The 27,264-nt window shown below is 42.0% G+C and overlaps 3 protein-coding genes, 1 long non-coding RNA gene and 3 pseudogenes across 7 annotated transcripts; 2 read left to right on the top strand and 5 right to left on the bottom strand.

Moving 5' to 3' along the window:
* The first annotated feature begins 7,604 nt into the window (after positions 1-7,604).
* Positions 7,605-11,031, top strand: LOC144898585 (uncharacterized; annotated as a pseudogene).
* A 1,104-nt stretch (positions 11,032-12,135) lies between these two features.
* On the bottom strand, positions 12,136-13,410 carry LOC144898646 (induced myeloid leukemia cell differentiation protein Mcl-1 homolog). Its single transcript, XM_078791682.1, has 3 exons — positions 12,849-13,410; positions 12,393-12,643; positions 12,136-12,323 (listed from the first exon to the last, which is right to left on the bottom strand). The coding sequence occupies exons 1-3, from the start codon at positions 13,237-13,239 to the stop codon at positions 12,207-12,209; spliced, it is 759 nt and encodes a 252-aa protein (XP_078647808.1). The 5' UTR covers positions 13,240-13,410; the 3' UTR covers positions 12,136-12,206.
* A 2,402-nt stretch (positions 13,411-15,812) lies between these two features.
* LOC144898647 (uncharacterized) lies at positions 15,813-16,804 on the bottom strand. Its single transcript, XM_078791683.1, has 2 exons — positions 16,293-16,804; positions 15,813-16,084 (listed from the first exon to the last, which is right to left on the bottom strand). The coding sequence occupies exons 1-2, from the start codon at positions 16,681-16,683 to the stop codon at positions 15,816-15,818; spliced, it is 660 nt and encodes a 219-aa protein (XP_078647809.1). The 5' UTR covers positions 16,684-16,804; the 3' UTR covers positions 15,813-15,815.
* A 1,485-nt stretch (positions 16,805-18,289) lies between these two features.
* On the bottom strand, positions 18,290-20,271 carry LOC144898569 (induced myeloid leukemia cell differentiation protein Mcl-1 homolog; annotated as a pseudogene). Its single transcript, XR_013627460.1, has 4 exons — positions 20,248-20,271; positions 19,106-19,274; positions 18,650-18,900; positions 18,290-18,568 (listed from the first exon to the last, which is right to left on the bottom strand). The product of XR_013627460.1 is annotated as an induced myeloid leukemia cell differentiation protein Mcl-1 homolog (transcript).
* A 1,339-nt stretch (positions 20,272-21,610) lies between these two features.
* LOC131138763 (induced myeloid leukemia cell differentiation protein Mcl-1 homolog) lies at positions 21,611-23,388 on the bottom strand. The gene is made up of 3 exons (XM_078791681.1): positions 22,966-23,388; positions 22,512-22,762; positions 21,611-21,899 (listed from the first exon to the last, which is right to left on the bottom strand). The coding sequence occupies exons 1-3, from the start codon at positions 23,354-23,356 to the stop codon at positions 21,783-21,785; spliced, it is 759 nt and encodes a 252-aa protein (XP_078647807.1). The 5' UTR covers positions 23,357-23,388; the 3' UTR covers positions 21,611-21,782.
* LOC144898645 (uncharacterized) lies at positions 22,586-26,467 on the top strand. 2 transcript variants are annotated; one of them, XR_013627576.1, is made up of 4 exons: positions 22,586-23,397; positions 23,497-23,662; positions 25,868-26,215; positions 26,315-26,467. It is a non-coding gene; the product is annotated as an uncharacterized LOC144898645 (long non-coding RNA). The 2 variants fall into 2 exon arrangements; XR_013627575.1 differs by having other exon boundaries at positions 25,868-26,467.
* Positions 24,966-26,233, bottom strand: LOC131138762 (induced myeloid leukemia cell differentiation protein Mcl-1 homolog; annotated as a pseudogene). Its single transcript, XR_013627574.1, has 3 exons — positions 25,784-26,233; positions 25,328-25,578; positions 24,966-25,244 (listed from the first exon to the last, which is right to left on the bottom strand). The product of XR_013627574.1 is annotated as an induced myeloid leukemia cell differentiation protein Mcl-1 homolog (transcript).
* Positions 26,468-27,264: the final 797 nt, after the last annotated feature.

Below are 27,264 nucleotides of genomic sequence, written 5' to 3'. Positions count from 1 at the left end.
CTGGGGTAGAAAACTGGGGTATAAATGCTGCTGTGAAAAACTCCTGTTGTACACCTAATTTGGAGATGCAGGCTGTGTCATTCAGAGTCAAGTATCTTCCCCAGGAGTTTGATCAGCTGGCTGCAGTTCTTGTTTACATTCCTTCCTCTGGCAACGTCATACGCTGCTTGTGTCAACCAAATTGGAAATGCATCTTCCAGACTCCCCTATTTTCATTCTAGAATATTTTAATAACTGCAGGCTAAATAAAACATTCCCCACTTACCAACAGGTCATCACATGTTGACAAAACAACCTCTGTTATGGCAATAAAAAGAACGCTCCAGATAGATGTCAAGTCGTACCTGATCCTCTGGACCTTCTATTCCCTGACTGACAGACAATAACGCGTCAGAGTTGTTTCACAGGGAACCTGTCTTGTATACTCTGTACACTGATGATTGCAGAAGTACCAATCCAGCTATAACATACATAAAATATTCTGACGACACTGTGATCATCGACACTACAAACACATCAGGACAACTACAGTCTGAGATGGACATTTTTGAAGTGTGGTGCAGGTAGAACTGCCTTGATCTCAACCCTTCAAAAACGAAGGAAGTGGTTGTCGACTTTCACAAGAAACCCACCTTCATTCCCACTTTGTCAGTCAACAAACAGCTGTTGAACAGCTGACAATAATTGATCACAGGCTCACCTTTCAATTGAACATATTCTCATTCTATTCTATTCATTCTATTCTCATTCTACATAAGTGTCAGCAATGTCTGTTCTTCATGAGGAAGCTTCATAGACTCCACTCCGGGTCCATCAGTCAATACTGACCTCTTTTTACAGATGCTTCATTGAATCTGTAATTACCTTTGACAGTTCAGCTTGGTACGGTTCACTATCAAACATTTATTGTAACCCACTAAATAAAATCATAAAATTGAGCAGCAAAATAATTGGACTACAGCAGGAATCACTCATCAGCAACAGAAGGGTTAAGCTGAAAGGTATAAGCATAGCTTTGGATACTACTCACACATTGTGCAGCCACTACTGCCTGCTACCCTCAGGTCAACAGATACAGATCACTTGCATTTAGGACAAAGAGAGCCATGTCAAGTTTTTTACCGACATCCACCCGGCTTATGAATCCTTGATTTATGTGTGTGCATGTTAAGTAAGTATGTGGGTACAGATATGTACATGGCTCACTAATGCTGATTGACACTTTTAAACTTTATCAGGTATTATTTATTTATGCATATTTTTAGCAAATCATTTCTTTATCACTGGTTTTATCTTGTGGTATTGTGCAGGCAGGCTTTCTTCTGCAAATTGATGGTTGATTGTTTGTATTTGTTGACTGTATGTGTGTATGTGTATGTGTTGTCATATTGTTGGGTACATGAACTGCACACACTTTGATGCTCTGCACAAATGAAGTTCCTAATGGATAAATAAAGTTCTTAAGTAAATAAATTGAATTACACTGCACATGTGTTTATGACTGGGGATGTTTTATGCTGCCGGGTACCAATACCGATTTAGATAATCCATGAGGGAAATCGGCCAATGCCGATACCAATACCAATCACATAGATGAAGTGTAGATGTACCTACTGGCTATATTTAGGTGGTTTTTTTTCTTGTGAGAGCTACTTTTACAAAATGAAAATGTCCAAGAGCGACTAATTTTTTATTTTATTTTAATTTATTTTTATAGCTTATTTAAAGCCACACAAAGTGAATATGATTGTTTTATCAGAACAACATGTTGTTATCCACAAATCATGTTTTGTATTTCACAATGCATCTATTTTTAGTCTTCTCACATTATTAATTGAAATGAATGAAAAGCAGGTTTGCCAGCCTCCGCTGTGTCCCTCCTGCCTCATTCATTGCCTTGAACCACAGGTGCAGCCGTCCCCCTCTTTTGTGCCCTTGGTATCCTGGAGAGGAGACAAAATACCGGAAGCTTGGGACCACTGCTGATGTCAGGCACAACGCGCCTTTCATCGAGTACACATACAGGTACAGAACAAGTGCAATGCAATGCAATCTTGAAATAATAACAGATCTTCCTTCTATCTCTCCATCCATCTATTTTCTATGCTGCTTATCCTCACTAGGGTATGCTGGAGTCCTAGCTGACTTCAGGCAAGAGGCCTGAAGTCACACCCTGGACAGGTCAGCCAGTCGCAGGGCATATCTAGACAAACAACCATTCACACTCACATTCATCCCTATTGGCAATTTGTCATCACCAATGAACCTAACATGCATGTTTTTTGAATGTGGGAGGAAAACCCAAGTTCACAGAGAAAACCCATGCACAGACGGGGAGAACATGCAAACTCCATACAGAGATGCCCATGTGAAGATTCGAACCCAGGTATTCCTGATCTCCTGACTGTGGCCACTGTGAAGATAAGATTGTTGATTTATTTTTTTTTACTTCACCATGCATATACTTCTTCAATAGTACATTTTGAGAGTACAGTGCTATGCAACCAACTAACGTTTATCAACCAACAGCTGAATGATTTTAATGCGGTGTTGTGTCCATTGTGTTGGCATCAATCTAATTATTATTATTATCTAATGTTATTGTCTCATAATTATCTGAAAATCATATGAGTACTATTGTTGCTCATCAGCTCATTGGGCACTAGCACATGTTAGTGCAAAATAAAGTTGCATTGGAATCAATTGCATTGCACTGTTGGTGCTTGAGATTCAGTGTATAAACGAAATCTTTAATCTTATTGCCTTCTTCTCACTTCTTTATGCCGTATATATATATATTAAATTAAACCCAGATCGTGATTTGTAATAGTTGGCCTGTAATTGCAGTGGAAAAGATTCAACAGATACAACAATTTAATGTCAATTTCACAAGATTAGAGGCAAATATTAGTTGAGGAGTTGTCATGATTGTGTGTTGTTGCTCTGCTGCTACCTACTGCTTTCTCCTTGCAGCGCATCCTGACCAGCAGCAAGGGGGCCACTCCTGAACTCACCTTTTCAATCATCCCTCAGATATATCGGACTCGGATATATCGGAAATTCGCTCACAATGGACAGATAAAAAAGAACCGATTTTTCTGTAATGCATTTCCAATAAAAATTCATTGCATATATCGGATTTTTTATAACGGATTTCGCCTATTTCGGACAAAATCTCCAGTCCCGTTCCAATTTCCCTCGCATATATCGGATGGCCGCATTGTGTCTTTCTCCTGGCTCCAGATTTAGGACAAATATAAAAGTGAGTGACGTCAATAATACTAGCACAGCAGTGAATGAGATCTTAACCTCACTATTGGAAATAACGTAGGCCTGACGGGCGTAACAGGGCCTAGCTTAATTAACAATTTCTTATGCTCAGAGTCCAATAAAGTTAAATTCTCATTACCTTACGTCTCTTTTCATTGCCCAGTCCAGGTACATTGGAAACATAATCAAGGAAGTGCCTTTTTATAACGGATAAAATCCGATTTACGCATATACCGGATATAAATCCGATATGTGCGTAAAACGGACATTTTCCGGTATACGCATACAACGGATTTCGCTTATATCGGACAAAACCAGTGGGAACAATTGAATCCAATATATCCGAGGTTTACTGTACTTGTCCTGCTCACCGCGACTCACCAGATTGTCCCTCAAGCTTCCACAGTCCTTGTCAGCTGCTCGTCTTCTGCCACGTGCATGCACCTCTTGTTCCCTTGCTTTCTGGCTTTTGTCTGTGTATTTGTGAGTACTTGCCCATCGGTTTATGTCACTGTGTTTTTTGTTCTGCTGCCTGTTTTTTTGCCCGCTGACCCATATTGCTAGTTTTTGCCTGTACGCCTTTTGCTGCAGTGGGTTTTAGTAAAACACGTTTTTTTAGGGCAAGGACTGTCTAAAAAATTGTTTTAGACAGAGGTCCTCAGTTCACATCCCAGGTGTGGAGGGGGTTTTGCAAGGCCCAGTGGTGGGCAAACTACGGCCTGCGGGCCACATGGTCTGTTTCATCCGGCCCACCAAAGATTGGTAAAGAATTGCCGAAATGAACTAAAATTGCAATATCATTAATTTTCCTGTAATGCCAGGTGGCACATTGAACACAGTGATACACTGACTTGATATTTGCTAGTCACTCTGTTATTACTTTGCTATAGTTCGGCCCCATCTGCAACAATGAGTGGGCACAAGAAAAGAAAAGTTGACAGTGAGTGACACGAGTGTTTAATAAGGATAAACAACTAAATACTTTTTCACCGAAGACCGCTCAAAGAAACTGTTGCACTTGTAAAGGAGTACAACGTCGGCCGTCAACATGCGAACAACCTGTCAACACAAGAAAGGACGGCTACTGCTTAGAGGTTGGTAGATGGTTTGGAGACTCGACAAAAAACATTTGTCCGACACAATGCCATCCAAGAATCAAGCACTAACTCCACAGCAGTGTCTCTCAGCCACCTGAAACACGTTGCCATATGAGGGGATGCGAAGCTGTGTCATGCACACTTAATGGAACTCCTGGCACCTTGCGTTGGCTCACAGTGGCCCTTTCTTTCCTCCTAACTTTCTTTGCTTCACAATTTTTTTCAGGCGAACACAGCCGTGCTTCAAACGCTGTGTCACAGCGAGTGAAACACTTTGTCTCATTTTCGCTCCAACGCCACAGCAGTGCATCTGCCACCTTAAACACGTTGACATATGAGGGGATGCGAAACTGCGTCATGCACATTTTTAAGCTTATTAATTCGTACCCCTCCATCTGGTACTTTTACAATCAGTAACTGTTACATTTGTTCACTTCCTGCTTTCCAGAATACAGTTTAAGGGTTTTTTCTGCTGGTGTTTTTTTTAATAATGTACCTTGTACCGAAGTACAAGGTGATGACCATACAATGACATAATGGGTACCATACTAACTGTCAATATAGCGATATATATAGCACATCATGACTGGTTGAAGACTCTTCATCCTTGTATTTAGCAAACATCAACTGTTTGTATTGTTTCTTGAATTCGCTCATCGTTGTGCATTGTTTGAGGTCCTTACTCAATCCATTCCATAGTTTGATTCCAAATAGTGAAATGCTATGGCTTTTCCTAGCATATAAGTGTTTCAAATGTACTTCTTCCCTGAGATCATATTTCTCCTCTCTTGTAGAGAAGTATTGGATGACATTTCAGTAGAGAGAGAGACAAAAACAGCAGCAACAACAATTCCCATAACAACAACAGTGACAAACAGGACTGCATCAGTTAAATGTCAATAATGGCTAAGAGTCACAATGGAGATGATATCACTGAAATGAAACAGTGGCACTAGTACCAGTGGCAATAGTAACAATGAAGACATGAACCGTGATAGTAAACAGACTTACAGCCATACAGTTGCAGTAATTAAAATATCACTGCTTGACATCGTTATTACTGTAATAATTGCATACCAATAGCATATAGACATCAGGGATAAGATGGTAGATGTGTAGAGAAGCACCCATGTGCTGTGAGTGCCCATATGGAGGTGTGAATGAAGAGACCAGCAAGAGGCTATGGAGGAGCAATCCCAACCGGCAACAGGGCGCCAGCAGGCCAGAGGAGAGCCGCACCCCCGAGACCGGCGGGAGACCATAGCCCACTAGGGCACTAGTCATACACACACACACACACACACATACAGTGCATCCGGAAAGTATTCACAGCGCTTCACTTTTTCTACATTTTGTCATGTTACAGCCTCATTCCAAACTGAATTAAATTAATCTCTTACCTCAAAATTCTACACAAAATACTCCATTATGACAATGTGAAAAAAGGTTTTTTTGACATGTTTTGAATTTATTAAAAATAGAAAACAAAAAAATCACATTTACATAAGTATTCACAGCCTTTGCTTAATACTTTGTTGATCCACCTTTGGCAGCAATTACAGCCTCAAGTCTTTTTGAATATGATCCCACAAGTTTAGCACACCTATCTTTAGGCAGTTTTGCCCATTCTTCTTTGCAATAAGTCTCAAGCTCCATCAGGTTGGATGGAAGACGTCTGTGCACAGCCATTTTCAGATCTCTCCAGAGATGTTCGATCGGATTCAAGTCTGGACTCTGGCTGGGCCACTCCAGGACATTCACGGAGTGGTTCTGAAGCCAATCTTTTGAGATCTTGGCTGTGTGCTAATGTCTACTGTCTATATGGTCAAGGTACATGACCAGTCTACTGACCTCTGGAGCAGGTTTTCATCCAGGATATCTCTATATATTGCTGCATTCATTTTCCTTCTATCCTGACTAGTCTGCCAGTTCCTGCTGCTGAAAAACATCCCCACAGCATGATGCTGCCACCACCATGCTTCACTGTAGGGATGGTATTGGCCTGGTGATGAGCAGTGCCTGGTTTCCTCCAAACATGGCGCCTGGCATTCACACCAAAGAGTTAAATCTTTGTCTCATCAGACCAAAGAATTTTGTTTCTCATGGTCTGAGAGTCATTCAGGTGCTTTTTGGCAAATTCCAGACGGGCTGCCATGTTCCTTTTACTAAGGAGTGGCTTTCGTCTGGCCACTCTACCATACAGGCCTGATTGGTGGATTGCTGCAGAGATGGTTGTCCTTCTGGAAGGCTCTCCTCTCTCCACAGAGGAACACTGGAGCTCTGACAGAGTGACCATCGGGGCCTTGGTCACCTCCTTGACTAAGGCCCTTCTTCCCCGATCGCTCAGTTTAGAAGGCCGGCCAGCTCTAGGAAGAGTCCTGGTGGTTCCAAACGTCTTCCATTTACGAATAATGGAGGCCACTCCTGTCTCGCAGGTCTACAGACAGTTCTTTTGACTTCATGCTTGGTGTTTGTGCTCTGACATGCACAGTCAACTGTGGGACCTTATATAGACAGTTATTATATTTCCAAATCATGTCCAATCAACTGAATTTACTGCAGGTGGACTCCAATTAAGCTGTAGAAAGATCTCAAGGATGATCAGTGGAAAAAAAGATGCACCTGAGCTCAATTTTGAGCTTCATGGCAAAGGCTGTGAATACTTATGTAAATGTGATTTTTTTGTTTTCTATTTTTAATAAATTCAAAACATGTAAAAAAAAACTTTTTTCACATTGTCATAATGGAGTATTTTGTGTAGAATTTTGAGGTAAGAGATTAATTTAATTCAGTTTGGAATGAGGCTATAACATGACAAAATGTAGAAAAAGTGAAGCGCTGTGAATACTTTCACTGTATATATATATATATGTATATATGTATATATATATATATATACAATTATATATACAATTATAATAATACTAATAATTATTTATTTAAGTATTTAAAACAATAAATACATAAAATCAGCTCAGGCACACGCGCACACCCCATCCACTCAATATGCACACACGCAAGCACGTGGACGTTCCTTGGTGGGGCGTCCGAGGCGCCATAGGGCGGGAGACCCATGGGTCCCAGACCCACAACCAGGCCCCGAGCCCAGGGAGATACGGACCGCCAAGGGATAGCTCCCCCAGACCCCCCTTGACCACGACGTCGGGGCTACGGCAGTGTGGCAGACAAAAAAGCGGGCAAGGGGAGGAGGCCCACATATGAGCAAGCGGAGGGGGCATGCACACGAGCAGTAAGGCGTCCCACCGCGCCGGCCGACACCCGTCGGGCAGCTCAACCCCGTAGAGGAAGAGCCATAGCTCCAAGCCACGGGGAGGCCAAGCACCAGAGCCGAGGAGTCAAGACCAGCGCAAGGCCACCGACGGACCTCATCATCCACCGGGAGGCCGACACCCCGCCCCCCCCGCCCCCAGAACCAGCAGCGCACCACCCACGTACCGGAGAACCATCCAGACGAGCACTAAGGCAAGACTGGGGATGGGCAAAGACAGGAAAAGCGGTGCAGCAGAGCATAGGACCAGTGGCAGCAGATACCCAAATGTCCGGGAGAGCACTGTCCCCCCAGCAGGCCCCACTCCGAGGCGCATGCCCCCCATCCCCACATGCCACCCAGGCCCCCGTCCCCATGAGCGAGATCAGGCCCCATCCCAACACACAGCCCGGTCCCCGCAGCAGTCACCACAGCGCAGCAACCCCAAGCCACCACCGTAGACCTCAGGCCACCAGCAGCGTGGACCCCACTTCCCAGAGGGCGCTGAATGCCCCCTCAAGGGGCTGACCTATGTGTGTGGTGTATGTGTGTGTATGTATCATATGGAGTACTTTTAAAAAAAATGGAGGGAAGCTGAGCAATGGTGGGTCCCATGCCTGCCCAGATCCATCCCAGAACTGAGTGTCTAAGGTGTGGTTAAAATTGAAGGGTGACCAAGCCAGAGGAATGCCGAGGGCAAAGGGGCATCTGCAAGGAAACCCCTCACTCCCGGTACAACCAGTTGCAGATCACCCCCCAATGGACCCGCATGGGGCAGAGCACACAATGTTACGGCTCACAATGAGCGGCCATACCATCCTTTGCTTGCAATGTCTTTCAGAATTAATAAAGTGCATTTTCGAACAATGGTTGCGTGTGCCAAGCAATAAAGCACATCACACTAAATGTGTTCCATAAGTGCCAAAAAGCTCTTCGGATGCCTTCTCTGAGCGAGTGGAGTGCTTTTTTGGACGTGGCACACATTAGCCATATATGGAGCAAATTTTTACCACAAAGCCTATAGCTTGCTTGAAATACATTATCACAGCGAGTGAAACACTTTGTCTCATTTTTGCTCTAACTCCACAGCAGTGCTTCTCAGCCACATGAAACTGTTGCAGATAGAACGGGATGCAAAGTTGTGTCAGGCACACTTGGAATGAGCCTCCTGGCACCTTCCGCTGGCTCACAATGACCTGCCCTATCATCCTTTGCTCACAATGTGTTTTCAAGCGAATAAAGTGCATTTTTGAACAATGGTTGTGTGTGCCAAGCAATAAAGCACATCACACTCAATGTGTTCCATAAGTGCCAAAACGCTCTTCGGATGCCTTCTCTGAGCTAGTGGAGTGCTTTTTTGGACGTGACACACATGTGCCATAAATGTAGAATTTTTTTTACCACAAAGCCTATAGCTTGCTTGAAATACATTATCACAGCGAGTGAAACACTTTGTCTCATTTTCGCTCTAACTCCACAGCAGTGCTCCTCAGCCACGTGGAACTGTTGCATATAGTATGGGGTGCGAAGCTGCGCCAGGCACATTTGGAATGAGCCTCCTGGCACCTTCCGCTGGCTCACAATGAGCGGCCGTAACACCCTTTACTTGCAATGTCTTTCAGAGTTAATAAAGTGCATTTTCGAACAATGGTTGTGTGTGCCAAGCAATAAAGCACATCACACTAAATGTGTTCCATAAATACCAAAACGCTCTTCGGATGCCTTCTCTGAGCGAGTGGAGTGCTTTTGTGGACGTGGCACACATGTGCCATATATGGAGAAAATTTTTACCACACAGCCTATAGGTTGCTTGAAATACATTATCACAGCGAGTGAAACACTTTGTCTCATTTTTGCTCTAACTCCACAGCAGTGCTTCTCAGCCACGTGGAATTGTTGCATATAGTATGGGGTGCGAAGCTGCGCCAGGCACATTTGGAATGAGCCTCCTGGCACCTTCCGCTGGCTCACAATGAGCGGCCGTAACACCCTTTACTCGCAATGTCTTTCAGAGTTAATAAAGTGCATTTTCGAACAATGGTTGTGTGTGCCAAGCAATAAAGCACATCACACTAAATGTGTTCCATAAGTGCCAAAACGCTCTTCAGAGGCCTTCTCTGAGCGAGTGGAGTGCTTTTTTGGACGTGGCACACATGTGCCATATATGGAGAAAATTTTTACCACACAGCCTATAGGTTGCTTGAAATACATTATCACAGGTTCACCTCTGGGACAGCAACGTCGGCATGGCACCGCCTTGAGAAGGGCATCATCACTGGTTGCACCATATCAGTGACGCTCTTTGCACTGGCGATGAATATGCTTGTCAAGGCAGCAGAAGTGGAGTGTAGGGGCCCCCTGTCCAAATCTGGCATTCGCCAACCTCCGATCCGAGCCTTCATGGACGATCTGACGGTCACAGCAACATCAGTGACAGGGTGCAGGTGGCTTCTCCATGGACTGGAAAGGAGCATCACTTGGGCGAGGATGATGTTCAAACCAGCCACGTCCAGGTCCCTGGTCCTGAGGAAGGGGAAAGTTGAGGATAAACACCGCTTCAACTTGAATGGAGTCCTCATTCCATCAGTGTCGGAGAAGCCTGTGAAGAGCCTGGGGAAGATCTTCGACAGCACTCTGAAAGACAAGGCAGCGGTGCAGTCAGCCAACGCAGAGTTGAAGACCTGGCTATCAGTAGTGGACAAGTCGGGCCTCCCGGGGAAGTTCAAAGCATGGATATACCAGCATGGTATCCTGAGGAGACTCCTGTGGCCACTACTGATCTATGAAGTCCCAGTATCCATTGTGGAGGGCTTCGAACGCAACATCAGCCAGTACCTGTGCAGGTGGCAAGGCTTGCCAAAGAGTCTAAGCAGCATCGCCCTGTATGGGAATACCAACAAGCTGCAATTCCCCTTTACTGGCCTGACCGAGGAGTTCAAAGTCACCAGAGCCAGAAAGGTGCTGCTGTACAGGGACTCAGCCGACACCAGACCACGCTACGACAAGGCCCAGGGACGAGAGAGACGTCAGATGGTGCAGGGAGAGATCCGTGCAGACCAGGACAGTGGCCATGCGCCAACAAGGAGCATGGACTAATTGGGACCAGGCATCGGCACGGAAGATCACCTGGTCAGAACTTTGGAAGTCGGAACCAGCCAGACTCAAGTTCCTGATTCAGGCAGTGTATGATGTGCTCCCAAGTCCATCAAACCTTCATTGCTGGGGGCTTGCAGAAACCCCAGCATGCCCACTGTGCTCGGCACGGGGTTCCCTGGAGCAATCCTGAGCTGCTGCCCGAAAGCCCTGGGAGAGGGGAGATACACGTGGCGCCATGACCAGGTGCTGAAGGCATTTCCTTCTGCATTTCAAGCTGACATTGTCTGCTGCATGAAATAAATACATATGAGAGCAGAGTGCTTTTATTTATTCATTGATATGTAATTCTATTCATATATTTATTTTTGTATTTATTTCTACATTTATTTTTGTATTTATTTTTAATTTTTGAATCTTGTTTTTTATTTTTGTATTTATTTTTGCTTTTATTTATTTATTTATTTATGTATATATATATATATTTGTTTTTATTTCCATTTATATTAATTTTTTTGTATTTAATTTTAATTTTTTGATTTATTTTTCATTTTTGTTTTTATTTCCACTTTTATTTATTTATTTATTTATTATTTTGGCAGTTTTGGTCCTCCATAGTATACGGTACATATTGTTTTGTAACAGCCAGAGCTCATGCCACCCATGTCCGTCCTTGTCAAGAGGAAGTGACAAAAAATTACAAAAATACATAAAATAATAATAATAACAAAATAATGAAGAAAATAAATGAAATACTGAAATGAAATATGAAAATGAGCGGTAGAAAATAAAATTAAAAATACTCGTGAGGATGAACGGTAGAAAATGAATGAATGAAAATAAAATAAAAGATAGTTTCTCAAGAGAACATATGCAGTACTATACTGCACTCAATTGGTGATTGTTGGTATTACATACGGCCAATCTAAATACTGCTTTATATATATAAAAATACTCCCTGCTGGTGTATACAGTACATATTGTGACAAAAAATACATATAATAACAAAATAATGAAAAATTAATAAAATAGAATAAAATACCTGTGAGGATGAGCGGTAGAAAATGAATGACAATAAAATAAAATAGTTTCTAAAGAACATATGCAGTACTATACTGCACTCATGTGGTGATTATTGGTCTTACATACAGCCAATCTAAATACTGCTTTATAGTATATAATAATAAAATGAGATATGCCTTTATTCGTCCAATAAAATACGCGTGAGGATGAGCGATAGAAAATGAATAAAATAAAATGAAAATAAAACTCGTAAGGATGAGCCTGAACCTATTTTCTGTTAAAGGAAAGCCAAAAACAAGATTTTAAACTGTTTATGAACATATTTGCAGAACAATCTTTTCACAATACTTTTTTTCAAAAATAGTTATTAAATACTTAGCGCCGTCAAAAAGGCTGTTTCTTTAACACACACAAAAAATAACTTTTCCAGTGTATAATAAAAGTGTCCATGGAATTTATCTGAATAACAAGGCGATCCCGGCCATGACACTGGACAGTCCAACCAAGGCCAAGAGGGCGTTCCTCGCTGTGGTCTGTGGGTCAGTTTTCTCAAAGAACTCCGCAAAACCATCCTGAAGACACCATAAAGATACAGTTGATACGTTGGGGGATTTTCACATGACTTAGCAGCCATGACTTACCCAAGAGTTGTGCACCACCAGCCACGTGCGATGGTGTGACAGCAGATAGTTGGAGATCTCCCGGGCCACCTTCTCCACGCAGCAGGCTCGCCCGTTGTTCTTCAGGTACTGAGACACCACGGCGCCAAAGGCCACCAGTGTGGCAACGCGACCCCAGTTGGTGGTTCCATCAGCAAACAGACTCTGGGCCACGTCCTGAATGAAGGCCATGTCGTCCCCTTTTTGGTCCAATGACAGTTGGTTGATGATGCCTTCAAAGGATAAAAAAATTCTACTATAACGTTCTGTTTGTGCTAACATAAACATATGTGCATTCAAAAGAACAGATTAACACTTCATAAACTATAATATTTAATGACTTAGTATTCATAAATATACAGGACGCTCATCATAACCGTCGCTAACATCTCAAATAACTTTTAAATGATAAGTTATGAACATAGAACACAAACTTACCATTGAATTTAAACATGTGCTTGTCCACCAACTCCACCACGACCTTCTGCATTGTAGACTGAGCTTTACTTTGCATCCACTCAGCCGTGGACAGCCCGGTAAAGTCAGTGAGACAACGGCCGATGAGGCGCCTTGTGTCTCCTTCCAGGACGCCGTCCACCCCGGGGGTCTGGAGCTCCGGAGGACACAACAGGATTCGGGATGCATCACCGCTGTCAGGGCGATAACTTCCATGGGGTGAGTCGCCCTGGAGCATCACTTTCAGCCCAACAGGTCGCTGTTTCGGCGGGATGCTGCGGTTAACGGCTCCAGTCGCGACAACCGGCACGGCGCTTTCTCCAACTGCACCTGAACGCAACATTAAAGTGCCCGTAACTCCGCTCTTCTCCATGTCCGTCTCAATAATCGCCAGGTGACGAGTGGGAAATTTGGGTAAGGTTGCTAGCTTAAACCACACAAAGATGGAAGTTTTCTTCAACGCGTCCGCTCACTGTCCGGCAAGTTTAACGAGCAAAGATGCTCTGTTTCCCGCTTTATAGTGAATTGGCATGGTGACGTCACTGAACTTCCGCTGCAGCTTTCGGGTTGTGTTCCCTCGATCCATTCATTTCCTGTGTCGCTTGTCTTCAGTCTATCCCAGCTGACTTTAAACGACTTGTCTCCAGGGGTTTCCCAACTTTAAGGAAATAAATAATAAGTAAGTTACATGTTTTTTGTAAATTACGGTCAAGTCTTGTTAACACGCTATGTGAGTCCAGCCATGTTCTTAGTGTTTTTTTAATGTTAGCATCTGTTAGCTTGTTCTTAATGGGTTTTTAATGTTAGCATCTGTTAGCTTGTTCTCAATGGGTTTTTAATGTTAGCATCTGTTAGCTCGCCACAACATTGGGCTGTGTTGGACCTCACACTTGCTGGTTTTGTCACGTGGTCTCATGTTTACCCTGACATCCTGACAGTATTATACTGTATTTGTGTTATGTACAAGGTTTATAGTGGCGGTCTTTTGTATCGATATCATTGAGAAAGAGTATTTTCTTTGAAAATGGTTAGTGGTTAGATCATCCATGCATACCCAACAGATGGATAATGACGACTGGAGAAATGCACCAGTCCACATGATATCCCGGTGACAGAAACAAGACATCTTTGTTGATGGAACAAATACAGCAACACCATGCGCTCGTACTCGTTTATTAAAATACATTGTCATGATTTTTAGGGCGGGGATAGAGAATAGCATCTTTCTTGTAGGCTATGCTGTATCTTCCCGCATGTTTCAATCCCATAAGAACATTTGGGGATGGATGGCATGGAAGTTTCTAAAAACGGCTCTCGGTTCCAGGCTGTTGATGCCCTTGGGGAAGCCATTATCACCACTTAGAAGCCTTTGCTTTTGCATATTGTAGCTCTACTTAAAAAATATATACAGTAAACCTCAGATATATCGGATTCAATTGTTCCCACTGGTTTTGTCCGATATAAGCGAAATCCGTTATATGCGTATACCGGAAAATGTCCGCCACATTCATTACACGGACGCGCAATGCCATGGGGAACTTTCTTTGATCCATGTTCACAGCCAAATCTGAAGATTATAACATCTTTGTATGAATTACAGACATGTACATGAGCATGTACAACGGAATAAAAAAAAAAGTTCTAAAATCTGTAGAAATGCCTTCTTGTTGCTATTAGGGAGGTTTAGAAACCAAACGGTAAACGTAAACGCAAACGATAATGACGTCACAGGCTATTGACAAGTCAGCTAGTTCCCATACATTTCAATAGCATGTGACATCATTATCGTTTGCACTTACGTTTATCGTTTGGTTTCTAAACCTCGCTAATAGCAACAAGAAGGCATTTCTACAGATTTGAGAATTTTTTTTTATTTCGTTGTACATGCTCATGTACATGTCTGTAATTCATACAAAGATGTTATAATCTTCAGCTTTGGCTGTGAACATGGATCAAAGATGGATCAAAGGCCACGATGCGGCCATCCGATATATGTGAGGGAAATTGGAACGGGACTGGAGATTTTGTCCGAAATAGGCGAAATCCGTCATAAAAAATCCGATATATGCAATGAATTTTTATTGGCAATGCATTACAGAAAAATTGGTTCTTTTTTATCTGTCCGTTGTGAGCGAATTTCCGATATATCCGAGGTTTACTGTACATACATATTATATATTACCAGCTAATCTAGGAGTATTTTGATTTTTAAATTGAACTTTATGGTTTATCGACTCATGTGGTGATTGTTGGTATTACATACGGCCAAACTACTTTGTGCCATTTTGCATAGTCAAAAATAGTTATTAAATATTTAGTGCCGTCATATTTGTAACAGCCAGAGCTCATGCCGCCCGTGTCCGTCCTTGTCAAGAGGAAGTGACAAAAAATACTTATAATAATAATAATAATAAAATAATGAAAAATTAATAATATAAAATAAAATACTCGTGAGGATGAGCGGTAGAAATTGAATGAATGAAATGAAATGAAAATAAAATACTTGTGAGGATGAGCGGTAGAAAATGAATAAAATAAAATAAAACGAAATAAAATAATACTCGTAAGGATGAGCCTGAACCTATTTTCTGTTAAAGGAAAGCCAAAAACAAGATTTTAAACTGTTTATGAACATATTTACAGAACAATCTTTTAACAATACTTTGTGAAATTTTGCATAGTCAAAAATAGTTATTAAATATTTAGCGCCGTCAAAAAGGCTGTTTCTTTAACACACAAAAAAATAACTTTTGCAGTGTATCATAAAAGTGCCCATGGAATTTATCTGAATAAAAAGGCGATCCCGGCCATGACACTGGACAGTCCAACCAAGGCCAAGAGGGCGTTTCTCGCTGTGGTCTGTGGGTCAGTTTTCTCAAAAAACTCTACAAAGCCATCCTGAAGACACCATAAAGATACAGTTGATACGTTGGGGGATTTTCACATGACTTAGCAGCCATGACTTACCCAAGAGTTGTGCACCACCAGCCACGTGCGATGGTGTGACAGCAGATAGTTGGAGATCTCCCGGGCCACCTTCTCCACGCAGCAGGCTCGCCCGTTGTTCTTCAGGTACTGAGACACCACGGCGCCAAAGGCCACCAGTGTGGCAACGCGACCCCAGTTGGTGGTTCCGTCAGCAAACAGACTCTGGGCCACGTCCCGGATGAAGGCCATGTCGTCCACTTTTTGGTCCAATGACAGTTGGTTGATGATGCCTTCAAAGGATCAAAAAATTCTACTATAACCTTCTGTTTGTAGTAACATAAACATATACTATGCATTCAAAAGAACGGATTAACAGTTCATAAACTATAATATTTAATTACTTAGTATTCATAAATATACAGGACGCTCATCATAACGGTCGCTAACGGATCAAATAACGTTTAAACGATAAGTTATGAACATAAAACACAAACTTACCATTGAATTTAAACATGTGCTTGTCCACCAACTCCACCACAACCTTCTGCATTGTAGACTGAGCTTTACTTTGCATCCACTCAGCCGTGGACAGCCCGGTAAAGTCAGTGAGACAACGGCCGATGAGGCGCCTTGTGTCTCCTTCCAGGACGTCGTCCATCCCGGGGGTCTGGAGGTCCGGAGAACACAACAGGATTCGGGATGCATCACCGCTGTCAGGGCGATGACTTCCATGGGGTGAGTCGCCCTGGAGCATCACCTTCAGCCCGACAGGTCGCTGTTTCGGCGGGATGCTGCGGTTAACGGCTCCAGCCGCAACAACCGGCACGGCGCTTTCTCCAACTGCACCTGAACGCAACATTAAAGTGCCCGTAACTCCGCTCTTCTCCATGTCCGTCTCAATAATCGCCAGGTGACGAGTGGGAAACTCGGGTAAGGTTGCTAGCTTAAACCACAGAAAGATGGAAGTTTTCTTCAACGCGTCCGCTCACTGGCCGGCAAGTTTAACGATTAAAAATGATGTGTTTCCAGCTTTATAGTGACTTGGCATGGTGACGTCACTGAACTTCCGCTGCAGCTTCCGGGTTGCGTTCCCTCCATCCATCCATGTCCTGTGTCGCTTGTCTTCAGTCTATCCCAGCTGACTTTAAACGACTTGTCGCCAGGGGTGTCCCAACTTTAAGGAAATAAATAATAAGTAAGTTACGTGTTTTTTGTAAATTCCGGTCAAGTCTTGTTAACACGCTGTGTGAGTACAGCCATGTTCTTAGTGTTTTTTTAATGTTAGCATCTGTTAGCTTGTTCTTAATGGGTTTTTAATGTTAGCATCTGTTAGCTTGCCACAACATGGGCTGTGTTGGACCTCAAACTTCCTGGTTGTGTCACATGGTCTCATGTTTACACTGACATCCTGACAGTATTATACTGTATTTGTGTTATGTACAAGGATTATAGTGGCGGTCTTTTGTATCGATATCATTGAGAAAGAGTATTTTCTTTGAAAATGGTTAGTGGTTAGATCATCCATGCATACCCAACAGATGGATAATGACAACAGTGGAGACATGCACCAGTCCACATGATATCCCAGTGACAGAAACAAGACATCTTTGTTGATGGAACACATACAGCAACACATGCGCTCGTACTCGTTTATTAAAATACATTGTCATGATTTTTAGGGAGGGGATAGAGAATAGCATCTTTCTTGTGGGCTATGCTGTATCTTCCCGCATGTTTCAATCCCATAAGAACATTTGGGGATGGATGGCATGGAAGTTTCTAAAAATGGCTCTCGGTTCCAGGCTGTTGATGCCCTTGGGGAAGCAAATTATCACCACTTAGAAGCCTTAGCTCTTGCATATTGTAGCTCTACTTAAATAAATATATACATACATATTATATATTACCAGCTAATTTAGGAGTATATTGATTTTTAAATTGAACTTTAATGTTTATGGACTCCAGAAGTATAGTTTCTAAAGAGAATATATGCAGTACTTTACTGCACTCATGTGGTGATTGTTGGTATTACATACGGCCAAACTACTTTGTGCCATTTTGCATAGTCAAAATTAGTTTAAATATTTAGTGCCGTCATATTTGTAACAGCCAGAGCTCAAGCCACCCATGTCTGTCCTTGTCAAAAGGAAGTGACAAAAATACTTATAATAATAAAATAATGAAAAATTAATAAAATAAAATACTCGTGAGGATGAGCAGTGGAAAATGAATAAAATAAAATAAAATACTCGTGAGGATGAGCGGTAGAAAATGAATAAAATAATATAAAATATAGTTTCCAAAGAACATATGCAGTACTGTACTGCACTCATGTGGTGATTGTTGGTATTACATGCAGCCAATCTAAATACTGCTTTATATATATTAATAAAATAAAAATACTCGTGAGGATGAGCGGTAGAAAATTAAATAAAATAAAATAAATCTCGTGAGGATGAGCCTGACCCTATTTTCTGTAAAAGGAAAGACAAAAACAAGATTTTAAAGTGTTTATGAACATATTTACAGAACAATCTTTTAACAATACTTTGTGCAATGTTGCATAGTCAAAAATAGTTATTAAATATTTAGTGCCGTCAAAAAGGCTGTTTCTTTAACACACAAAAAAAATAACTTTTCCAAAGTATAATAAAAGTGCCCATGGAATTTATCTGAATAAAAAGGCAATCCCGGCCATGACACTGGACAGTCCAACCAAGGCCAAGAGCTGTGGTCTGTGGGTCAGTTTTCTCAAAGAACTCCACAAAACCATCCTGAAGACACCATAAAGATACAGTTGATACGTTGGGGATTTCCTCAGCGCAAAGTCACATGACTTAGCAGCCATGACTTACCCAAGAGTTGTGCACCACCAGCCACGTGCGATGGTGTGACAGCAGATAGTTGAAGATCTCCCGGGCCACCTTCTCCACGCAGCAGGCTCGCCCGTTGTTCTTCAGGTACCGAGACACCACGGCGCCAAAGGCCACCAGGGTGGCAACGCGACCCCAGTTGGTGGTTCCATCAGCAAACAGACTCTGGGCCACGTCCTGAATGAAGGCCATGTCGTCCCCTTTTTGGTCCAATGACAGTTGGTTGATGATGCCTTCAAAGGATCAAAAAATTCTACTATAACTTTCTGTTTGTGCTAACATAAACATATGTGCATTCAAAAGAACAGATTAACAGTTCATAAACTATAATATTTAATGACTTAGTATTCATAAATATACAGGACGCTCATCATAACCGTCGCTAACGTCTCAAATAACTTTTAAACGATAAGTTATGAACATAAAACACAAACTTACCATTGAATTTAAACATGTGCTTGTCCACCAACTCCACCACAACCTTCTGCATTGTAGACTGAGCTTTACTTTGCATCCACTCAGCCGTGGACAGCCCGGTAAAGTCAGTGAGACAATGGCCGATGAGGCGCCTTGTGTCTCCTTCCAGGACGCTGTCCACCCCGGGGGTCTGGGGGTATGGTGCGGCTATCCGATATATCCTGACAGTATTATACTGTATTTGTGTTATGTACAAGGTTTATAGTGGAGGTCTTTTGTATCGATATCATTGAGAAAGAGTATTTTCTTTGAAAATGGTTAGTGGTTAGATCATCCATGCATACCCAACAGATGGATAATGACGACTGGAGAAATGCACCAGTCCACATGATATCCCGGTGACAGAAACCAGACATCTTTGTTGATGGAACAAATACAGCAACACCATGCGCTCGTACTCATTTATTAAAATACATTGTCATGATTTTTAGGGCGGGGATAGAGAATAGCATCTTTCTTGTAGGCTATGCCGTATCTTCCCGCATGTTTCAATCCCATAAGAACATTTGGGGATGGATGGCATGGAAGTTTCTAAAAACGGCTCTCGGTTCCAGGCTGTTGATGCCCTTGGGGAAGCCATTGTCACCACTTAGAAGCCTTTGCTTTTGCATATTGCAGCTCTACTTAAAAAATATATACAGTAAACCTCAGATATATCGGATTCAATTGTTCCCACTGGTTTTGTCCGATATAAACGAAATCCGTTACACTCTTAAAAATGCTGGGTTGGTTTTTTGACCCAACCGCTGGGTTGACCCTGTTGGGTCATTTAATTGGGTATTCTGAGGTATTCTGCTGGGTTGGGATTTCCACTATGTAAAAATATAAATATAAATATAAATATAAATATAAATATAAATATAAATATAAATATAAATATAAATATAAATATAAATATAAATATAAATATAAATATAAATATAAATATAAATATAAATATATGGCATATTGGCAGCCCAATTTGCTGGGTTGAAATAACCCAGCAGTGTAGTAAATATGAACCCAGCGTTGGGTCATATGAACAACCCAATTGTTGGGTTAAGATAACCAACCCAACTTGTTGGGTTAAGGTAACTCAACGCTAGGTTGGTCCAATATTTAACCAGCGCTGGGTTGGGAAAACCCATATTGGGTTGTTTTTAACCCAGCATTTTTAAGAGTGATATGCGTATACCAGAAAATGTCCGCCACATTCATTACACGGACGCGCAATGCCATGGGGGAACTTTCTTTGATCCATGTTCACAGCCAAATCTGAAGATTATAACATCTTTGTATGAATTACAGACATGTACATGAGCATGTACAACGAAATAAAAAAAAATTCAAAAATCTGTAGAAATGCCTTCTTGTTGCTATTAGGGAGGTTTAGAAACCAAACGGTAAACGTAAACGCAAACAATAATGACGTCACAGGCTATTGACAAGTCAGCAAGTTCCCATACATTTCAATAGCCTGTGACGTCATTATTGTTTGCACTTACGTTTATCGTTTGGTTTCTAAACCTTGCTAATAGCAACAAGAAGGCATTTCTACAGATTTGAGAATTTTTATTTTCATTTCGTTGTACATGCTCATGTACATGTCTGTAATTCATACATAGATGTTATAATCTTCAGCTTTGGCTGTGAACATGGATCAAAGATGGATTAAAGGCCACGATGCGGCCATCCGATATATGCGAGGGAAATTGGAACGGGACTGGAGATTTTGTCCGAAATAGGCGAAATCCGTCATAAAAAATCCGATATATGCAATGAATTTTTATTGGCAATGCATTACAGAAAAATTGGTTCTTTTTTATCTGTCCGTTGTGAGCAAATTTCCGATATATCCGAGGTTTACTGTACATACATATTAAATATTACCAGCTAATCTAGGAGTATTTTGATTTTTAAATTGAACTTTATGGTTTATGGACTCATGTGGTGATTGTTGGTATTGCATACGGCCAAACTACTTTGTGCCATTTTGCATAGTCAAAAATAGTTATTAAATATTTAGTGCCGTCATATTTGTAACAGCCAGAGCTCATGTCGCCCGTGTCCGTCCTTGTCAAGAGGAAGTGACAAAAAATACTTATAATAATAATAATAATAATAAATAATGAAAAATTAATAATATAAAATAAAATACTCGTGAGGATGAGCGGTAGAAAATGAGTGAATGAAAATAAAATAAAATATAGTTTTTAAAGAACATATACAGTACTACACTGCACTCATGTGGTGATTGTTGGTATTACATACAGCCAATCTAAATACTGCTTTATATATATTAATAAAAGAAAATAAAATACTCGTGAGGATGAGCGGTAGAAATTGAATGAATGAAATGAAAATAAAATAAAATACTTGTGAGGATGAGCGGTAGAAAATGAATAAAATAAAATAAAATAAAACGAAATAAAATAATACTCGTAAGGATGAGCCTGAACCTATTTTCTGTTAAAGGAAAGCCAAAAACAAGATTTTAAACTGTTTATGAACATATTTACAGAACAATCTTTTAACAATACTTTGTCAAATTTTGCATAGTCAAAAATAGTTATTAAATATTTAGCGCCGTCAAAAAGGCTGTTTCTTTAACACACAAAAAAATAACTTTTGCAGTGTATCATAAAAGTGCCCATGGAATTTATCTGAATAAAAAGGCGATCCCGGCCATGACACTGGACAGTCCAACCAAGGCCAAGAGGGCGTTCTTCGCTGTGGTCTGTGGGTCAGTTTTCTCAAAGAACTCCACAAAACCATCCTGAAGACACCATAAAGATACAGTTGATACGTTGGGGGATTTTCACATGACTTAGCAGCCATGACTTACCCAAGAGTTGTGCACCACCAGCCATGTGCGATGGTGTGACAGCAGATAGTTGGAGATCTCCCGGGCCACCTTCTCCACGCAGCAGGCTCGCCCTTTGTTCTTTAGGTGCCGAGAGACCACGGCGCCAAAGGCCACCAGTGTGGTAACGCGACCCCAGTTGGTGGTTCCATCAGCAAACAGACTCTGGGCCACGTCCCGGATGAAGGCCATGTCGTCCACTTTTTGGTCCAATGACAGTTGGTTGATGATGCCTTCAAAGGATCAAAAAATTCTACTATAACCTTCTGTTTGTAGTAACATAAACATATGTGCATTCAAAAGAACGGATTAACAGTTCATAAACTATAATATTTAATTACTTAGTATTCATAAATATACAGGACGCTCATCACGGCCATGACACTGGACAGTCCAACCAAGGCCAAGAGCTGTGGTCTGTGGGTCAGTTTTCTCAAAGAACTCCACAAAACCATCCTGAAGACACCATAAAGATACAGTTGATACGTTGGGGGATTTTCACATGACTTAGCAGCCATGACTTACCCAAGAGTTGTGCACCACCAGCCACGTGCGATGGTGTGACAGCAGATAGTTGAAGATCTCCCGGGCCACCTTCTCCACGCAGCAGGCTCGCCCGTTGTTCTTCAGGTACCGAGACACCACGGCGCCAAAGGCCACCAGGGTGGCAACGCGGCCCCAGTTGGTGGTTCCATCAGCAAACAGACTCTGGGCCACGTCCTGAATGAAGGCCATGTCGTCCCCTTTTTGGTCCAATGACAGTTGGTTGATGATGCCTTCAAAGGATCAAAAAATTCTACTATAACTTTCTGTTTGTGCTAACATAAACATATGTGCATTCAAAAGAACAGATTAACAGTTCATAAACTATAATATTTAATGACTTAGTATTCATAAATATACATATATCATCATAACCGTCGCTAACGTCTCAAATAACTTTTAAACGATAAGTTATGAACATAAAACACGAACTTACCATTGAATTTAAACATGTGCTTGTCCACCAACTCCACCACAACCTTCTGCATTGTAGACTGAGCTTTACTTTGCATCCACTCAGCCGTGGACAGCCCGGTAAAGTCAGTGAGACAACGGCCGATGAGGCGCCTTGTGTCTTCTTCCAGGACGTCGTCCATCCCGGGGGTCTGGAGCTCCGGAGGACACAACAGGATTCGGGATGCATCACCGCTGTCAGGGCGATGACTTCCATGGGGTGAGTCGCCCTGGAGCATCACCTTCAGCCCGACAGGTCGCTGTTTCGGCGGGATGCTGCGGTTAACGGCTCCAGCCGCAACAACCGGCACGGCGCTTTCTCCAACTGCACCTGAACGCAACATTAAAGTGCCCGTAACTCCTCTCTTCTCCATGTCCGTCGCAATAATCGCCAGATGACGAGTGGGAAACTCGGGTAAGGTTGCTGGCTTAAACCACAGAAAGATGGAAGTTTTCTTCAACGCGTCCGCTCACTGGCCGGCAAGTTTAACGATTAAAAATGATGTGTTTCCAGCTTTATAGTGACTTGGCATGGTGACGTCACTGAACTTCCGCTGCAGCTTCCGAGTTGCGTTCCCTCCATCCATCTATTTCCTGTGTCGCTTGTCTTCAGTCTATCCCAGCTGACTTTAAACGACTTGTCGCCAGGGGTTTCCCAACTTTAAGGAAATAAATAATAAGTAAGTTACGTGTTTTTTGTAAATTCCGGTCAAGTCTTGTTAACACGCTGTGTGAGTACAGCCATGTTCTTAGTGTTTTTTAATGTTAGCATCTGTTAGCTTGTTCTTAATGGGTTTTTAATGTTAGCATCTGTTAGCTTGCCACAACATGGGCTGCGTTGGACCTCAAACTTCCTGGTTGTGTCACATGGTCTCATGTTTACACTGACATCCTGACAGTATTATACTGTATTTGTGTTATGTACAAGGATTATAGTGGCGGTCTTTTGTATCGATATCATTGAGAAAGAGTATTTTCTTTGAAAATGGTTAGTGGTTAGATCATCCATGCATACCCAACAGATGGATAATGACAACAGTGGAGACATGCACCAGTCCACATGATATCCCAGTGACAGAAACAAGACATCTTTGTTGATGGAACACATACAGCAACACATGCGCTCGTACTCATTTATTAAAATACATTGTCATGATTTTTAGGGAGGGGATAGAGAATACCATCTTTCTTGTGGGCTATGCCGTATCTTCCCGCATGTTTCAATCCCATAAGAACATTTGGGGATGGATGGCATGGAAGTTTCTAAAAATGGCTCTCGGTTCCAGGCTGTTGATGCCCTTGGGGAAGCCATTATCACCACTTAGAAGCCTTAGCTCTTGCATATTGTAGCTCTACTTAAATAAATATATACATACATATTATATATTACCAGCTAATTTAGGAGTATATTGATTTTTAAATTGAACTTTAATGTTTATGGACTCCAGAAGTATAGTTTCTAAAGAGAATATATGCAGTACTTTACTGCACTCATGTGGTGATTGTTGGTATTACATACGGCCAAATTACTTTGTGCCATTTTGCATAGTCAAAAATAGTTTAAATATTTAGTGCCGTCATATTTGTAACAGCCAGAGCTCACGCCACCCATGTCTGTCCTTGTCAAAAGGAAGTGACAAAAATACTTATAATAATAAAATAATGAAAAATTAATCAAAGAAAATACTCGTGAGGATGAGCAGTAGAAAATTAATAAAATACAATAAAATAAAATACTTGTGAGGATGCGCGGTAGAAAATGAATAAAATAATATAAAATATAGTTTCCAAAGAACATATGCAGTACTGTACTGCACTCATGTGGTGATTGTTGGTATTACATGCAGCCAATCTAAATACTGCTTTATATATATTAATAAAATAAAAATACTCGTGAGGATGAGCGGTAGAAAATTAAATAAAATAAAATAAATCTCGTGAGGATGAGCCTGACCCTATTTTCTGTAAAAGGAAAGACAAAAACAAGATTTGAAAGTGTTTATGAACATATTTACAGAACAATCTTTTAACAATACTTTGTGCAATGTTGCATAGTCAAAAATAGTTATTAAATATTTAGTGCCGTCAAAAAGGCTGTTTCTTTAACACACAAAAAAAATAACTTTTCCAAAGTATAATAAAAGTGCCCATGGAATTTATCTGAATAAAAAGGCGATCCCGGCCATGACACTGGACAGTCCAACCAAGGCCAAGAGCTGTGGTCTGTGGGTCAGTTTTCTCAAAGAACTCCACAAAACCATCCTGAAGACACCATAAAGATACAGTTGATACGTTGGGGATTTTTCCTCAGCGTAAAGTCACATGACTTAGCAGCCATGACTTACCCAAGAGTTGTGCACCACCAGCCACGTGCGATGGTGTGACAGCAGATAGTTGGAGATCTCCCGGGCCACCTTCTCCACGCAGCAGGCTCGCCCGTTGTTCTTCAGGTACCGAGACACTATGGCGCCAAAGGCCACCAGGGTGGCAACGCGGCCCCAGTTGGTGGTTCCATCAGCAAACAGACTCTGGGCCACGTCCTGAATGAAGGCCATGTTGTCCCCTTTTTGGTCCAATGACAGTTGGTTGATGATGCCTTCAAAGGATCAAAAAATTCTACTATATTCTTCTGTTTGTAGTAACATAAACATATGTGCATTCAAAAGAACGGATTAACAGTTCATAAACTATAATATTTAATTACTTAGTATTCATAAATATACAGGACGCTCATCATAACGGTCGCTAACGGATCAAATAACGTTTAAACGATAAGTTATGAACATAAAACACGAACTTACCATTGAATTTAAACATGTGCTTGTCCACCAACTCCACCACAACCTTCTGCATTGTGGACTGAGCTTTACTTTGCATCCACTCAGCCGTGGACAGCCCGGTAAAGTCAGTGAGACAACGGCCGATGAGGCGCCTTGTGTCTCCTTCCAGGACGCCGTCCACCCCGGGGGTCTGGAGCTCCGGAGGACACAACAGGATTCGGGATGCATCACCGCTGTCAGGGCGATGACTTCCATGGGGTGAGTCGCCCTGTAGCATCACTTTCAGCCCAACAGGTCGCTGTTTCGGCGGGATGCTGCGGTTAACGGCTCCAGTCGAGACAACCGGCACGGCGCTTTCTCCAACTGCACCTGAACGCAACATTAAAGTGCCCGTAACTCCGCTCTTCTCCATGTCCGTCTCAATAATCGCCAGGTGACGAGTGGGAAATTTGGGTAAGGTTGCCAGCTTAAACCACACAAAGATGGAAGTTTTCTTCAATGCGTCCGCTCACTGTCCGGCAAGTTTAGCGAGCAAAGATGCTCTGTTTCCAGCTTTATAGTGAATTGGCATGGTGACGTCACTGAACTTCCGCTGCAGCTTCCGGGTTGTGTTCCCTCGATCCATCCATTTCCTGTGTCGCTTGTCTTCAGTCTATCCCAGCTGACTTTAAACGACTTGTCGCCAGGGGTTTCCCAACTTTAAGAAAATAAATAATAAGTAAGTTACATGTATTTTGTAAATTACGGCCAAGTCTTGTTAACACGTTGTGTGAGTCCAGCCACAGCGAGTGAAACACTTTTTCTCATTTTCGCTCTAACTCCAAAGCAGTGCTTCTCAGCCACATCAAACTGTTGCAGATAGAAAGGGATGCGAAGCACACTTGGAATGAGCCTCCTGGCACCTTCCGCTGGCTCACAATGACCTGCCCTATCATCCTTTGCTCAAAATGTGTTTGAGAGCGAATAAAGTGCATTTTCGAACAATGGTTGTGTGTGCCAAGCAATAATGCACATCACACTAAATGTGTTCCATAAGTGCCAAAACGCTCTTCTCTGAGCGAGTGGAGTGCTTTTTTGGACGTGACACACATGTGCCATATACGCAGAAAATTTTTACCACAAAGCCTATAGCTTGCTTGTAATACATTATCACAGCGAGAGAAACACTTTTTCTCATTTATGCTCTAACTCTACAGCAATGCTTCTCAGCCACATGAAACTGTTGCAGATAGAACGGGATGCGAAGCTGCGTCAGGCACACTTGCAATGAGCCTCCTGGCACCTTCCGCTGGCTCACAATGACCTGCCCTATCATCCTTTGCTCAAAACATGTTTGAGAGCGAATAAAGTGCATTTTCGACAATGGTTGTGTGTGCCAAGCAATAATGCACATCACACTAAATGTGTTCCATAACTGCCAAAACGCTCTTCTCTGAGCGAGTGGAGTGCTTTTTTGGACGTGGCACACATGTGCCATATATGGAGAGCATTTTTACCACAAA

This window comes from Doryrhamphus excisus, linkage group LG6 (assembly GCF_037039965.1).
Source record: "Doryrhamphus excisus strain RoL-2023G ecotype Guam linkage group LG6, RoL_Dexc_Guam_v1.1, whole genome shotgun sequence".
NCBI classification, from domain to species: Eukaryota; Metazoa; Chordata; class Actinopteri; order Syngnathiformes; family Syngnathidae; genus Doryrhamphus; species Doryrhamphus excisus.
This window is presented reverse-complemented; position numbering and strand designations above follow the sequence as displayed.

Excerpts from the sequence above, each read along its gene's own strand:
- LOC144898646 (XM_078791682.1), bottom strand. The coding sequence starts at position 13,239 with ATGGAGAAGAGCGGAGTTACGGGCACTTTAATGTTGCGTTCAGGTGCA. Across the intron at positions 12,644-12,848 it reads GCACATGTTTAAATTCAATG|GCATCATCAACCAACTGTCA; the intron begins GTAAGTTTGTGT and ends TATCCTTTGAAG. Across the intron at positions 12,324-12,392 it reads TGGTGGTGCACAACTCTTGG|GATGGTTTTGCGGAGTTCTT; the intron begins GTAAGTCATGGC and ends TGGTGTCTTCAG.
- LOC144898647 (XM_078791683.1), bottom strand. The coding sequence starts at position 16,683 with ATGGAGAAGAGCGGAGTTACGGGCACTTTAATGTTGCGTTCAGGTGCA. Across the intron at positions 16,085-16,292 it reads GCACATGTTTAAATTCAATG|GCATCATCAACCAACTGTCA; the intron begins GTAAGTTTGTGT and ends GATCCTTTGAAG.
- LOC131138763 (XM_078791681.1), bottom strand. The coding sequence starts at position 23,356 with ATGGAGAAGAGAGGAGTTACGGGCACTTTAATGTTGCGTTCAGGTGCA. Across the intron at positions 22,763-22,965 it reads GCACATGTTTAAATTCAATG|GCATCATCAACCAACTGTCA; the intron begins GTAAGTTCGTGT and ends GATCCTTTGAAG. Across the intron at positions 21,900-22,511 it reads TGGTGGTGCACAACTCTTGG|GATGGTTTTGTGGAGTTCTT; the intron begins GTAAGTCATGGC and ends TGGTGTCTTCAG.